The 14,795-nt window shown below is 40.0% G+C and overlaps 1 protein-coding gene across 2 annotated transcripts in view; it reads right to left on the bottom strand.

Moving 5' to 3' along the window:
* The window catches only part of REPS2 (RALBP1 associated Eps domain containing 2), a 246,918-nt gene that overhangs the window by 89,120 nt on the left and 143,003 nt on the right, over nt 1-14,795 (bottom strand). For both annotated transcript variants that reach the window (XM_027963581.3, XM_027963582.3), the window contains exon 13: nt 12,254-12,390. In XM_027963581.3, coding sequence (XP_027819382.1) covers nt 12,254-12,390 — 137 coding nt within the window. The remainder of the gene's footprint in view (nt 1-12,253; nt 12,391-14,795) is intronic.

The raw sequence follows: 14,795 nt of genomic DNA, 5'->3' as shown, positions 1-14,795 counted from the left end.
TTTGTCAACAAATGGTGCTGGGACAACTGAATAGTCATATGCAAAAAAAATAATTTGGACCCCTATATACAAAAACCACCTCAAATGGATCAGAGACCTAATGCAAGAGCTAAAAATATAAAAAACTTCAAGAAAACAGGAGTAAATTTTTGTGACCTTGAGTTAGGTATTGTTTCTTAGATATGACACCAAAAGCACAAATGAGAAAAGAAAAATAGATAAAGTGGACTTCATCAAAATTAAGAACTTTTGTACTTCAAAGAACATCATCAAAAAGGGTGAAAGGACAACCCACAAAATGAGGGAAAATATTTGTTAATCATGTATCTGAAAAGGGACTTACATCCAGAATAAATTTAAAAAAAAACCCTTACAACTCAATAACAAAAAAAGACAACCCAATTTTAAAAATGACAGATTCTGAATAGACATTTCTCCAGAGATGATATAAATATAGCCAAAAAGCACATGAAAAGATATTTGACATCATTAGTCATTAGAAAATGTAAATGAAAACCATAAAAAGATATCACTTCATACCTACTAGGATGGCTAAAAAATAAAGGACAAACAATATGAAAGGTTTCAAGGATATGAAGGAATTATAATCCTCATACATAGCTTATGGGATGGTAAAATAGTACAGCTGCTTTGGAAAATAGCTCAGTAGTTTCTCAAAATGTTTGACAAAGAATTAACATAGAACTCAGAAATTCTACTCACATAGATGCCCAAGAAAAAGAAAAATACATGTTTATACAAAAACTTGTAGATGAATGTTTATACCTATATTCTTCATAATAGATAAAAAGTAGAAACAACTGAAATGTCTACTAACTGTTTTGGATAAATAAAATGTGCCATACCCATACAACAATGTAATATTATTCACCCATAAAATTATTAAAGCACTGATTCATTCTGTTACATGGATAAACCTTGTAAACATGATGCTAAGAGAAAGAAGCTTGTCACAAAAGACCATATATTGTATGATTCCATTAATATGAAATGTCCAGAACAGGCAAATTCATAGACACAGAAAGTAGGTAGTGCTTCCCCACAGCCAGGGGGAGAGAAGAGGTGGGTGGAGAATGATTGCTAATAGGTATGGGGTTTCACTGGGGGTGGTGAAAATGCCCTGTGGCTGTACGACACTATGAATATACTAAAAAGTCATTGAATTGTACAAATTTAAAGGGTCAATTCTATAGAATGTGGACTATATCTCAATAAAGCTGTCATTTTAAAAAAAGAAATTGTCCAGACTACCAAACTGAACCTTTGACTGGCTATGTACTGAGGACCCAAAAGTCTGGGCATGGGGCAGGAATCCCATAATTCTACTAGATTTTAAAAAGTAACAAGTAGTTCTTCCAGTTCAAGATGGCAGAATGGGAAGACACGAACTCATCTGCTCCTGAGAGAACACCAAAATCCCAACTAGTTGTTGAACAACCATCAAGAGAACACTGGAACACACCAAAAAAAATACCCCACGTCCAAAGACAAAGAAGAAGCCACAACGAGATGGTAGGAGAGGTAGAAACCGATAAAATCAAACCCCATACCTGCCATGTGGGTGACCCACAAACTGAAGAACAATAATACCAAAAAAGTTTTTCCACTGTTGTGAAGGTTCTGAGCCTCACATCAGGCTTCCCAGCCTGGGAATCCAGCAAAGGGACTGGGAATCCCCTGGGAATCTCACTTTGAAGGCCAGCAGGATCTGATTACAGGACTTTCACAGGACTGGGGAAAACAGAGACTCCACTCTTGGAAGGCACAAACAAAATTGTGTACACACCAAGACCCAGAGAAAAGGAGCAATGACCTCACAGGAGACTGAACCAGAGGTGTGGGTTGGCAGTGGCTTGCTGTGGGAATGGGAGGTTACTGGCAGCGACAGTTGGCTTAAGTCCTCTTAGAAGTTGCCATGAACCCTACAATAGCAGCCACATAGCCCAGGGCTGGGTCACCTCAGGCCAAACAACTGACAGGGAGTGCAACCAGACCCATCAGCAGATAATTGGATTAAAGTCTTAGGGAGCACTAACCCTGCCCACCAGCAAGACCCAGTTTTTCCCAGTCCCTCTCATTAGGAAGCTTACACAAGTCTCTTAGCCTCATCCACCAGAGGACAGACAGAAGCAAGAAGAACCACAGTGGCTGAAACAAAAACCCCAATGTAATAATTCATCAGAATGAAAAAGAAGAAGGTTATGTCCCAGATGAAGGAACAAGATAAAACCTCAGAAAAACAATTAAATGAAGTGGAGATAGGCATGCATGTGTGCTAAGTCGCTTTAGTCATGTCCAACTCTTTGCAACGCTATGGACTGTAGCCTGGCAGGCTCCTCTGTCCATGGAATTCTCCAGGCAAGAATACTGGAGTTGGCAGTCATTGGTTTCTCCAAGAGATCTTCCTAACCCTGGGATTGAACCCGGGTCTCCTGCATTGCAGGTGGATTCTTTACCATCTGAGCCACCAAGGAAGCTCTGAAGATAGGCAACCTTCCAGAAAAAGAATTCAGAATAATGATAGTGAAGACGATCCAGGATCTTGGGGAAAGAACGGAAAAGATGCAAGAAATGTTTACCAAAGATCTATAAGAACTAAAGAACAAACAAAGATGAACAGTACACTAAAAGGAATCAATAGCAGAATAACTAAGGCAAAAGAATGGATAGGTGAGCTGGAGGACAGAATGATGGAAATCACTGCCACAGAACAGAATACAGAAAAAAAGAATGAAAAGAAATGAAGTCAGCCTAAGAGACCTCTGGAACAACATTAAATACATGAACATTCGCATTATAGGGGTCCCAGAGGAGAACAGAAAGAGAGAGAAAAGACCCGAGAAAATATCTGAAGAATAGCTGAAAACTTCCCTAACTTGGAAAAAGAAATAATCAACCAAGTCCAGGAAGCACAGAATCCCAGGCAAGATAAATCCACGGAAGAACACATTGAGACACATAGTAATCAAAATGACAAAAATTAAAAACAAAGAAAAATATTGAAAGCAACAAAGGAAATACAACAAGTATTAATAACATATAAGGGAAATCCCATGAGGTTATCAGCTGATTGCTCAACAGAAATTCTACAAGCCAGAAGGCAATAGCATGATATATTTAAAGTGATGAAAGGGAAGAACCTACAACCAAGAATACACTACCCAGCAAGACTCTCCTTCAGGTTTGATGGAGAAACCAAAAGCTTTCCAGACAAGCAAAAGGTAAGAGAATTCAGCACCACCAAACCAGCTTTACAACAAATGCTAAATGAACTTCTTTAGGAAGGACACACAAAAGAAGGAAAAGATCTTTACAAAGTAAACCCAAAACAATTAAGAAAATGGTAATAGAATCATACATATCAATAATTATGCTAACTGTAAACAGATTAAATGCATCAACCAAAAGACATAGACTGGCTGGGCAGATGAAAACATGTGCATGTATGCATTTCCACTTACCACATCACTCTACTTAACTCTCCAAATTATATATAATTATTTTATATAGTTAGGTTAATTGTGTTTCCATTACAGCTTGCAATTATCTTTTTTAATCTGGTTATTGATTGTGAAAATTGATAAACATCTTTTACTATAATGATTATGTAACTTTTATTTGCTTAATAGCATCGCATCATGAATGATTAACAGAAAATAATACAATTCTATATCACTAAAACTACCATTTAATAGAAACACTTATAATCACTTTTTAAAATTCAGATGCATATCAGAATTAACTTGGAATGTTTTGAAAAATACAAATGCCAGGTATTGCTTTTTTTCTCCAAAGCTGCAGATGTGTTTCCAATGAGCAGCCATGTTTAAAAACAACTGGACTATATGATGATCTGTTACTTTTATCTAACTTGTTTCATTTTTTCTATTTTGTACTCAGTGTTCCCACTTCATTTAGTTTATGTTTTCCAATTTCTCCATCTCTTTTTGTTGCTGTTGTTGTTCTTTCTCAAGCCTTTATCAAGTGTGGTAGAAAAGCTTTTGAATACATACAAACAGTATGTATAATATATATATTTTAGCAACTTTATGAATTTTTGCCTAGCTAAAAAATTTATGACATTTTGATTTACTATGAATGGAATGCTAGATTTCTAATTTATATTCACTCAAAATTTTGACAGTTTCAGGTATTCTAGCATCTAGTATTACTGCTAAACATCTAGAAAATTTATCTCAAAATAAAAATTTAATGAGCCTTGAAACTTCTAATCCAATTCCAAGGATATAAAGAAATACTGTTGTTAAAAAAAAACAGGAAATTAACATGTGATACAGTAATAAGCAAAGTTCAAATTCACAAAACTTTATGCTAGTGTCCATTATTTGTTTTCATACCTTATTCAAGACTCCACATTGTTTTTAACTGTATTGAGCAGGTTCAGCTGCATGCAACAAACTCTGGTGAATTCTCTTTTCATTTTTATTCTTTATAAGTATTTCCTAATTTTCCTTATTATGGCTTCTTAGATACACCCATCAGAAACATCTGTCTTCTTGGATATATTAAAAAACGGACATTTAATTTCCAAATACATGGGATTTTTTAAAGTATCTTTTACATTAACTTCTCATTTTGACATTAATTTCTCATTTAAATGCTTTCTTCTCTGTAATAACTCTCTGCGTTTTTGCAGTCTTTTAACTTTCCTGAGGCCTTCTATGGCTAAGTCAAAGGTTTCTCTTGGTAAATGTCAAACTGCACTTGAAAATACGTGGATTATTTTCATGTATCTTTTAACATTGATTTCTAGCTTAATTTCAAGTGATAAGAGAACAGATTCCACATGAATTCAATACTTTTAGACGATAAAATTTTTGCACCTTGTTTCATGTTCCTGGACATGCTCCAGTATCTCCCAGTTTATAGTCTATGGGAACTTGAATTTGTATCCTGTTCTGTGAAAACTATATAAATCTTAATTATGTTGAACTGGTTCATAGTGCTTTTCAGGCCTACTATGGCGTCACTGACTACTCAATGGACATGAGTTTGAGCAAACTCCAGGAGACAGTGAAGGACAGGGAAGGCTGGCATGCATCCATGGGGTCACAAAGAGTCAGTCGGACATGACTTAGTGACTGAACAACATATCCTTCTATTTGTCCGTATCTTCATACTATTAAAAATCTTGATTTATCCACTTAAAAATAATTATAATGTATGAAAGTGCAAGTGTTAGTCACTCAGTCATGTCCAACTCTTTGTGATCCCATGGGTTATAGCCCACCAGGCTCCTCTGTCCATGGGATTCTCCAGGCAATAATACTGGAGTGGGTTGCCATTCTCTTCTCCACGGGATCTTCCTGACCCAGAAATCGAACCCAGTTCTCCTGCATTGTAAGCAATTCTTTACCATCTGGGAAAGGGAAGCCCATGATTGTAATATATACTGGAAATATATGTGACCTTGGGGCTTCCCTGATAGCTCAGTTGATAAAGAATCTGCCTGCAATGCAGGAGACCCCAGTTCGATTCCTAGGTCAAGAAGATCCGCTGGAGAATGGATAGGCTACCCACTCCAGTATTCTTGGGCTTCCCTTGTGGCTCAGCTGGTAAAGAATCTGCCTGCAATGCGGAAGACCTGGGTTCAATCCCTGGGTTGGGAAGATCCCCTGGAGAAGGGAAAGGCTACCCACTCCAGTATTCTGGCCTGGAGAATTCCATGGACTGTATAGTCCATGGTAATTTCTTAACAATGGAATGAACTTTTATTATCAGTATGTCTAAAGCAGAGAGAGGACATTAGCTACCCATGGGCAGATACCAACCTTGGTTTTTGATGGCCAAGGTAATGGTTTTAACATGTGGCTCTCAATGTCCTCGACCATACAGGATGTGGTGGAAAGAGCTGTCCACCAACACTTGATCTCCTCTCTTAAAATAAGCAGTGTGGCACTGGGAAGTTATGGCCCTGCCAGGGACTTCATTTTGCACTGCCTGGCGGCTAACACTATCTAAGAGACTAAGTTTTCCACTTAGATTTGTGTGGACATGATGAAGGCTCCTGGTTTGAAGCTCTAAAAGGATAGCTACATCTCCCTCCACAATTCCTGCTGCTCCTGTCAGTGGAGGTTCAGTGGCTGAAACAGTGCTATATGTGGCACTGAAGCAGCTGGCTGTCACTATGGCAACCTCAAGATGCAAACCCAAGACTTTGGAGGAGGTAGGGCAGTGTCAAGAGTGGGAGGAGGGGCCTTTTCACCCCTCACAGTCACAAAAGAAACCCTTTCGTGAGGGGGGTAAAAACCTTATGAAAACAACTGTTTCAGTGAGGAAAAGGAAGTTAAAATCTAGAAAGTATTATCCTCACTGTGCTGATTTTTCTTATAGGAATTTCAGTAATATTATATGTTATATGGAAGAAAGCGAAGAGGAGCTAAAGAGCCTCTTGATGAAGGTAAAACAGGAGAGTGAAAAAACTGGCTTAAAATTCAACATTCAAGAAACTAAGTTCATGGCATCTAGTCCCATCACTTCATGCAAATAGATGGGGAAACAGTGGAAACAGGGAGAGACTTCATTTTCTTGGGCTCCAAAATCACTGCAGATGGTGGCTGCAGCCAAGAAATTAAAAGACGCTTGCTCCTTGGAAGAAAAGCTATGATCAACCTAGACAACATATTTAAAAAGCAGAGACATTACTTTGCTGACAAAGGTTGGTATAGTTAAAGCTATGGTTTTTCCAGTAGTCATGTATGGATGTGAGAGTTGAACCATAAAGAAGGCTGAGCACCAAAGAATTGATGCTTTTGAACTGTGGTGTTGGAGAAGACTTTTGAGAGTCCCTTGGACTGCAAGGAGATCCAACCAGTATATCCTAGAGGAGATCAGTCCTGGGTGTTCATTGGAAGGACTGATGCTGAGGCTGATGCTCCAATACTTTGGGCATCTGATGCAAAGAGCTGACTCATTAGAAAACACCCTGATGCTGGGAAAGATTGAAGGCAAGAGGAGAAGGGGACAACAGAGCATGATATGGTTGGATAGCATCATCGACTCAATGGACATGAGTTTGAGCAAGCTCTTGGAGATGGTGAAGGACAGGGAAGTCTGACATTCTGCAGTCCATGGGGTTGCAGAGTTGGACACAACTGAGCAACTGAACAACAACGACATATGTTTCATGGCTCTAAGTATAGAGCTATAATATCTAAACCTCACTGAGGAAGTCCAGGGTTTGACTGCCTCTAGATTTTGTACACTTGCATCATCACTTCCTTAGATCTTCTTGTACATTTTTTTTCTAACAGAGCAGCTGCATGGGACAGCAAAAGGGTGGATCCAAGGCCTGGAACAGCTGTGACAAAGATGAGTTCCCTTTTCCACACAGTGACCCTATTATGTCAATTTCTTCCTATGAAAACACACATTTTTGGTATAATGCCAGCACATATCTATCTGGAACTCTATGATAGCCAGAATCCTATAAATCACATATTCACATCCTCTTCATAGACACCAAATTAAAGCCAACTGTCACCTGCGGCCAGAGTTGAGCTCATTCATTTCTATAAACTCCCAATCTAAATCAGTCCTTCATTATTTTCTATATCATGTTACCTATCATCATAAATTTGAAGGCATTAATACGACCCACTTCCAAGTTATTCCTTCCTTCCCAAGAATCCTAAACCGAGTCTGCAGACTCTCCTCCCCTTGGTCTCTACAGGCTCTTACCCTATTTGCTTCACCCTCTGTATAAACATCATCACTCCTATACAACAACCATCTCACCTTTTCCTTCATTTCCTGCTCTCATGCTTGCTTCTTTGCATCTTTTCTCCATCCTCTTTCTTCTCCACACTATGACTACACTCTAGGCTACTCTGACTCAGCAACTTATCCTCATTCACTGTGTTTTTCATAGCCCTGTGATTCTCATTTTTAAAAACACTGGCTTCATTTTATCTGTCCCTTTCAACTCAAGTTTACATCTTATTTCATTGCACACTCAGTTCAGTTCAGTTCAGTTGCTCAGTCGTGTCCAACTCTTTGTGACCCCATGGACTACAGCATCCCAGGCCTCCCTGTCCATTGCCAACTCCTGGAGTTTACTCAAACTCATGTCCATTGAGTTGGTGATGCCATCCAACCATCTCATCCTCTGTCATCCCCTTCTCCTCCCTCCTTCAGTCTTTCCCAACATCAGAGTCTTTTCCAATGAGTCAGTTCTTCACATCAGGTACCCAAAGTATTGGAGTGTCAGCCTCAACATCAGTCCTTCCAATGAATATCCAGGACTGATTTCCTTTAGGATGGACTGGTTGGATCTCCTTGCAGTCCAAGGGACTCTCAGGAGTCTTCTCCAACACCACAGTTCAAAAGCATCAGTTCTTTGACACTCAGCTTTCTTTATAGTCTAACTCTCACATCCATACATGACCACTGGAAAAACGATAGCCTTGACTAGACAGACCTTTGTTGGCAAAGTAATGTCTCTGCTTTCTAATATGCTGTCTAGGCTGGTCATAACTTTTCTTCCAAGGAGCAAGCATCTTTTAATTTCATGGCTGCAGTGACCATCTGCAGTGATTTTGGAGCCCAAGAAAATAAAGTCTATCACTATTTCCCTATCTGTTTGCCATGAAGTGATGGGACCAGATGCCATGATCTTAGTCTTCTGAATGTTGAGCTTTAAGCCAACCTTTTCACTCTCCTCTCTCACTTTCATCAGGAGGCTCTTTACTTCTTCACTTTCTGCCAAGAGGGTGGTATCATCTGCATATCTGAGGTTATTGATATTTCTCCCAACAACCTTGATTCCAGCTTGTGCTTCCTCCAGCCCAGCATTTCTCATGATGTAGTCTACATATAAGTTAAATAAGCAGGGTGACAATATACAGCCTTGATGTACTCCTTTTCCTATTTGGAACCAGCCTGTTTTCCATGTCCAGTTCTAACTGTTGCTTCCTGACCTGCAGATTTCTCAAAGGTACACTATCTTCCCCTATTTTCTTTACTTTTTCTTATTCTTCTATTGTTATAAATAGCATGGCCTAGGTAGAGTCTGTCTTAAGTGATAAAGTTAGCCAAAAGATGGGGTACTGGGGACTGGGAGGATATGGACCCCACGAAGGAGCAAATTAGCTTAGCTTCCCCAGGGTCATCTTCACATTCCCAAGTGTCTGAGATAAGACAGACTCAGAATCTCATAGGGAAAATGAAGAGGAGACAAGTGGTCACTGTGATTAGGAACAGAGCAGGAACACCTGAAGCTAAGTGTGCCTCCACATAGCAATTCACAAAAGAATACATATTAATGCCTGATAATGATATGAAAAGATGTTTGGCTTCACTAGGAATCAAGGAAATGCAGACATTTGCCCATTAACAGGTAACGATTAAAAAGATGAACATTAGCCAGTGCTAGTGAGGGTGTGAGGACACATTCTCAGACAATGTTACAGGTGGGGTAAGTTGATAGGTACAAGTTTCTGACAGCATGGTTTGGCAATGTGTATTTATACTTCAAAGGTATATGGCTTTTGAGTCAGCATCTCCGATTTCAGCCAAAGAAAGTAAGTACACAAGGAAACAAAGATATAGCTACCAAGTCATGAATAACCTCTGCCATGTTTATGACATGAGGGTAGCGAGAGGATGGGGGGAGCCTGGGAAAGAGAGGCCCACACCTGTGAAGGGGTGAGGGGAGTAGATAAACTAGAAGGGGAGGGGAGGAGAGAGGAGCAGGAGTAAACACTGAGGTGAAAGGGAAAGGCTCACAAAGGACCCCATGAGAAACGAGTGAGGAGAGTACACACGAGGGGGGTGTGAGGAAGAGACAAGGAGGAGGCAAAGGGGTAGGGGCAGACCGGGAGAGAGAAACCTCCATGGGGTGCATCCACTGCCACTGTCATACATCCGCACCACACAGGCACAAAGAAACAAAAGTTGAAAGAGGGTTGATGAGGAAGCTCAGGATACATGACAGCAAATGCCGTGTGACCAAGCTTAGCTAGAGTGACACATAAAGACAAATGCAGCAGAGGGTGACTGTAAGGGAACCGCGGTTCTCACTAAGGGCGCTATGGTAACTGGTTTAGACTCTATCCTGTGTTTTCCTAGACTGTCAGAAATTTTAATAAGTAATTTCTAGCAGTAGGGAATACACTAAAATTCCACAGAATTGAGACAGACCTTTGTTCTTTCCTGTGAGAATTAGCACACATGCAAACAAATTAAGTAGGTGCAATGGTGTCCCCTGCTTGTCATACTACAGAAATGATCCTCATGTGATCAATTTAAACTGCCCATTAAAATTTCATTTGTGTAAACTGTACTAGAAAGATAATGGAATTAATGTACAAATACAGATGTCACCCATCTAACTGTTCTTTGGCATTTATCAAACCAAAATGCTTTTCCCTTGAAGTTGTATCAGCATCAGAGATGTAAAGAGAAGCTGTGTAAACTCTCAGGAGCAGGCATTTGATATAGGCGCGGGGCAAGCACAACAGGGAAGCAGGGCAGTGGGCCCAGAGAAGCTGTTAGTGAACAGGTGACTGCCACAGGCCACCAAGGCTCGGTCCTTCTGCAAGCTATCCCAGGCACTGTGGAGAATGAGTCACACAACTGTCCCACCGGGGGCAGGGAGTCAGGGACCTTCCTCAGACCCTCTCTCCCCATTGGTCTTCAGTAGGAGTGAGAGTCTAGGGACTGAACATGGCACTACTTGGATGACGTCTATTATTTCATCAACATCCCATTAATTCTCTGGAGGGTTGGCCCTGTTTCCCAGATTAGGAATCTGAGATACAGGAAAGATTAAGCCACTTGCTAAAAATCAAATAGTTGATAAGTAGCTGGGCTAGACTCCAAATTCAGTGTTCTCTCTCCCACTCTAGGGCGCCACATCATAAAGGCCATGGCCCGTCCATTCTCCAGCACAGCTGGCACTCCTCATGAGGAAAGACATAGCCTGAGGGAGGGGGCATGTTTCCAGCCTCTCTCCTCTCAAGGAAAATGTATGGAGATAGCTTCCCAGATTGTTTTAATAATCCTGCATCCACAGAAAAATCTTCTAGGTCTTCATCCACCAGAGCCATGTGAAATTTTTATAGCATCATCATCTGTGCCTACTCCCACCCCAAATACCAGTTACTATGAAATTATGCCAGAATTTGGATCAAAGTATGGGGGAAAATTCAAGACAAATTTTTATCTGATGAACTCATGGCAGAGAATCAAATTTCATAGACAGTTCCAGATTCTAGTATATTAAAAAACAATCTGTAACTTTTATGTGAGGAGAGTACTTTATTAGAACAAATAAAACATGCTGAGCTCTGTCAGGACATAGCAATCATGCTAATGTGTGAGCCAAGGAGAGTCTTTTCTTGCTTTAGTCAAATGGATAACCACCTGCAAATCACGAGCATCTGAGGTTGATTTAAAATGCACATAGATATAGAAAAAAGTTCCAGGAAATTACTGCATTTATAGCTTGCCTGCAGTAGTCAATGGAAAGGCCCTTGTGGCTCCCAAAATAACACTCTGGATAGCCCTGTATGCTAGCACCTTCGCTCCCTCCAAGGTATGGCTCCCATTTGTGCTTCCACAGTCTCCCCGGGAGGACAGCCCCTTTTCACAGGGTGCCAGGGGAGCGAACACAACCGCAACGCCCCTGTCACAGCTGTACAGCAGCTGACTTGAGCAAGTCCCATCCCCAGAAGCTCCAGAGCAGCCAACCTGAAGAAGCCCTTGCCTTAGACACCTACACCAAACACCTAATCATCGGTCACTTAGAAAGCAAAGCCCCCCTTAGCATTAACACTTGGAGGACACAGGATCTTCACCAAAAGGATAAAATGCAGAAAATTCTGGCCAGGCAATAATCACCGAGACCTTTCACAGAACAGCATAAGCATCTGAGGAAACAAGAGATGGCAATCCTGGACACAAATTACCATGATGATGCAAAGAACAAGACCCTGGCCAAACATTCAGTGGGCTGTCTGGGGATGAAGGATTTTCATCCTCTGGGTACAGAATTCTGTAATTCCTGGTCCATCGTGAATGTGGGCAAGGCTCCAGACACACAGGATCTATGTGCCTAGAAGGGCCTTCCTACCTAAGGACACCCCAGCCCCGTGAAGGCTAGTTGGGCCTGGTCTGCTTATTCTCTGGACCCATAGAGACCTCTGTGGCGACACCCATCCACTAACTCCAACAGGAAAGGGAAGGGCTGGCGTGCAGAAGGGCACTTCACCTGGCACACTGGGCTGGAAGACTTTATTCAGATCCAAGGAGGAGGCTCTGGAATGGGTTTTCTGTGGCCGCGGTGGCGGGGTGGGAGGGTCCTCGCCCCTTTTCATGGCCTCTTCTATGGAGGTGCTAGAGTAAGATCTGCAGCAAAATAAGGGAAGGTCAGAAGGGAAACAGCAAAGCTTTACTATCTGAAATTGGGCTGAAACGGAAAATACCCACAAAAGTCTAAGTGACTGCCAAGGCCTGTGGAGCTCCTAGAGAAGCCATGTCCCTGCTGCCCCCTCAATGCCACACCAGCTGCAACAAGCACCCAACCCCACCCCCTTAGACCTAAACTTACCCAAGAGGAAACACTTTCTGTAAATTCAAATCCATTTCAATTGGAATTGTTAATAACAATAACATGTCAATGCATCTGGTTAGGTACATCCATATTTTAATAGAAGGGCTTCATGGTATTAACTGACCACAGAACCTGACTCCTATTTACATGTAAATGTGATAACAGGCACATATGGAACTGGGACAGATAAGCTGAGAAGCAGAATCAAATGTTCAACGGAATACGCCACAAATGAAATTCAGGAAAGGAAAACATACATCAATCAGATTGAGGGGCCTTGGGTGTCTTATCATGAGAAACACAGGTCTGGGCAAAATTTCAAAGCAAAAGCATCCTCTTAACCTTTTCTGTCACTCAATCTATAACAAGGCAGGAACTAGGCAATTTCTGATATTATAATTCCAATTAATGGCATTTAATGAGAAAGGAACTGGGTAAATTAGCAACTTACATACGTTTCATTCAAACTCCAATTTCAGTTTCTAAATTCCATTTTTTAAATGCTTTGACACTGTCTATGAGCCAGGGAAGAAACCTTTGGACAGGAGCAGGTAGACTATTTATTAGAGTCCTGCTTATTTTCTAAATTAATTCAACTAAGTACATTAGTCTATTGCTGAGGACTATGTTGATGAGTTCCCAATATGGCTTTCTAAGAAGTGCATATATACATCTTATGTCTATTCTATTCAGCTTCTGAGCTAACTTCATGCCAAAGAAGAAAATGACCTTTGAGTCAGAGATGTGTCCTAGAGACAAATTAGCCTCAGGAAATTGCCTTGATATTTAGCTATTACAGTAGCACTCAGGAAATTAGAATCTATTCATTACTTTTAAGCAACTTCAGTTCTTGGTAAAGCTAGTTTTGACATAGCAAGTTCTTATTTTCCTGAGTAACTTCCTCAAGGTTTCTATGTGGTAGTCCAGAGTTTTGCTTATCATGCAATGTTGCAATCTTTAATAAAGCCACCATAATGACTTATGTTATGCTTTTGCAGTGATCCTTGTAACACAACTTGCAAGACATGCAAGCCAAAGGCAGGCAAGAACTAACAGGAAGAGTGCTCTGATTCTTTCAAGCAGAATAAAAAAATCCACAGAAAACGGCAACAAAGTTTTCAAATGGGAACTCCTGATTAAAAAAGGAAATTAGCGACTCTAGCTAGAAAGAACTTTCTATGCCAGATATAGCTCTAGTGACATTTTTTACTCAAGAAAGAAAACATAATGTGGTATGTATAAATCGTGTGCAGGTATATACACACATATACATATACCTGAGCACACAATCTCATACCATGTATCTTATTTCATTTTATTTCTGTGTATTTATATTTTTATACAGAAAGGTAAATGAATATTCAATAAGTGATACTATAAAACTATAAATACAGCCAATTAAAATATAAATGTGCAGGGACTCAATAAAATAATGAATGTAGTAGTATTAGAAGGGTGATTTCCCTTCTCCTTACATTTCTAAAAAGTTTTGTTATTTCAAAGAGGAGGATTCAAATAATTTGATTCTCATGGTCTCAGTAAAGACCCAGTTGGATGTAGTGAAAATAACAACATCCAAATTAAACCAAGAGGACAATCCCTAAAAGAATCATATATAAAATTTAGGCAGAAATATTAATAATAGAATGTGTGATTGAGATTTTGTCATTTCACTTGCTTTGAGAGACAGAGAGGAAGCTAGCAGAATTAAAAAAAAAAACTATGAGGGTTGATTTCTGACATTTAGAGAAGTATTTGTCTACTATGAAGGCAGACAAATGTTACTATTCCTACATCCTAGAGCCAGCACAGAGTAATTTGTAAAAGACCCATTCATCCTTTAAAACCAGGATGAGAAAATGTGGTGGCCATAGAGAGAAATAGAGACTATACCTTTTTTTCCTACCAAAAATTACTGTACCAGTTGTTTTAACAAATATGAACATAGATATCTGTACCTTCTATAAACAAGGAAACAAAACTCTAACTTGGAAAATCCAGATATAAAAAATAAACTAAGGTGTAATTCTTTGACTTACAAGGAGACCAGAGTTCCTTAAATGGCAGTATTTCAAGCATACAAAATATGATCATATTTAAATTCACCTTCTCAGGAACATATCTAGTAGCCAAAGGAGGGAAAAAAGTCATTGAGAGCCAAAGCAAAACTTGGAAAATACACAAGCAGCATCCCATCTCC

Source organism: Ovis aries, chromosome X, assembly GCF_016772045.2.
Source record: "Ovis aries strain OAR_USU_Benz2616 breed Rambouillet chromosome X, ARS-UI_Ramb_v3.0, whole genome shotgun sequence".
In the NCBI taxonomy this organism is placed as follows: domain Eukaryota; kingdom Metazoa; phylum Chordata; class Mammalia; order Artiodactyla; family Bovidae; genus Ovis; species Ovis aries.
Note: the sequence above shows the minus strand (reverse complement) of the source record. Positions and strands in the feature narration are given on the sequence as shown.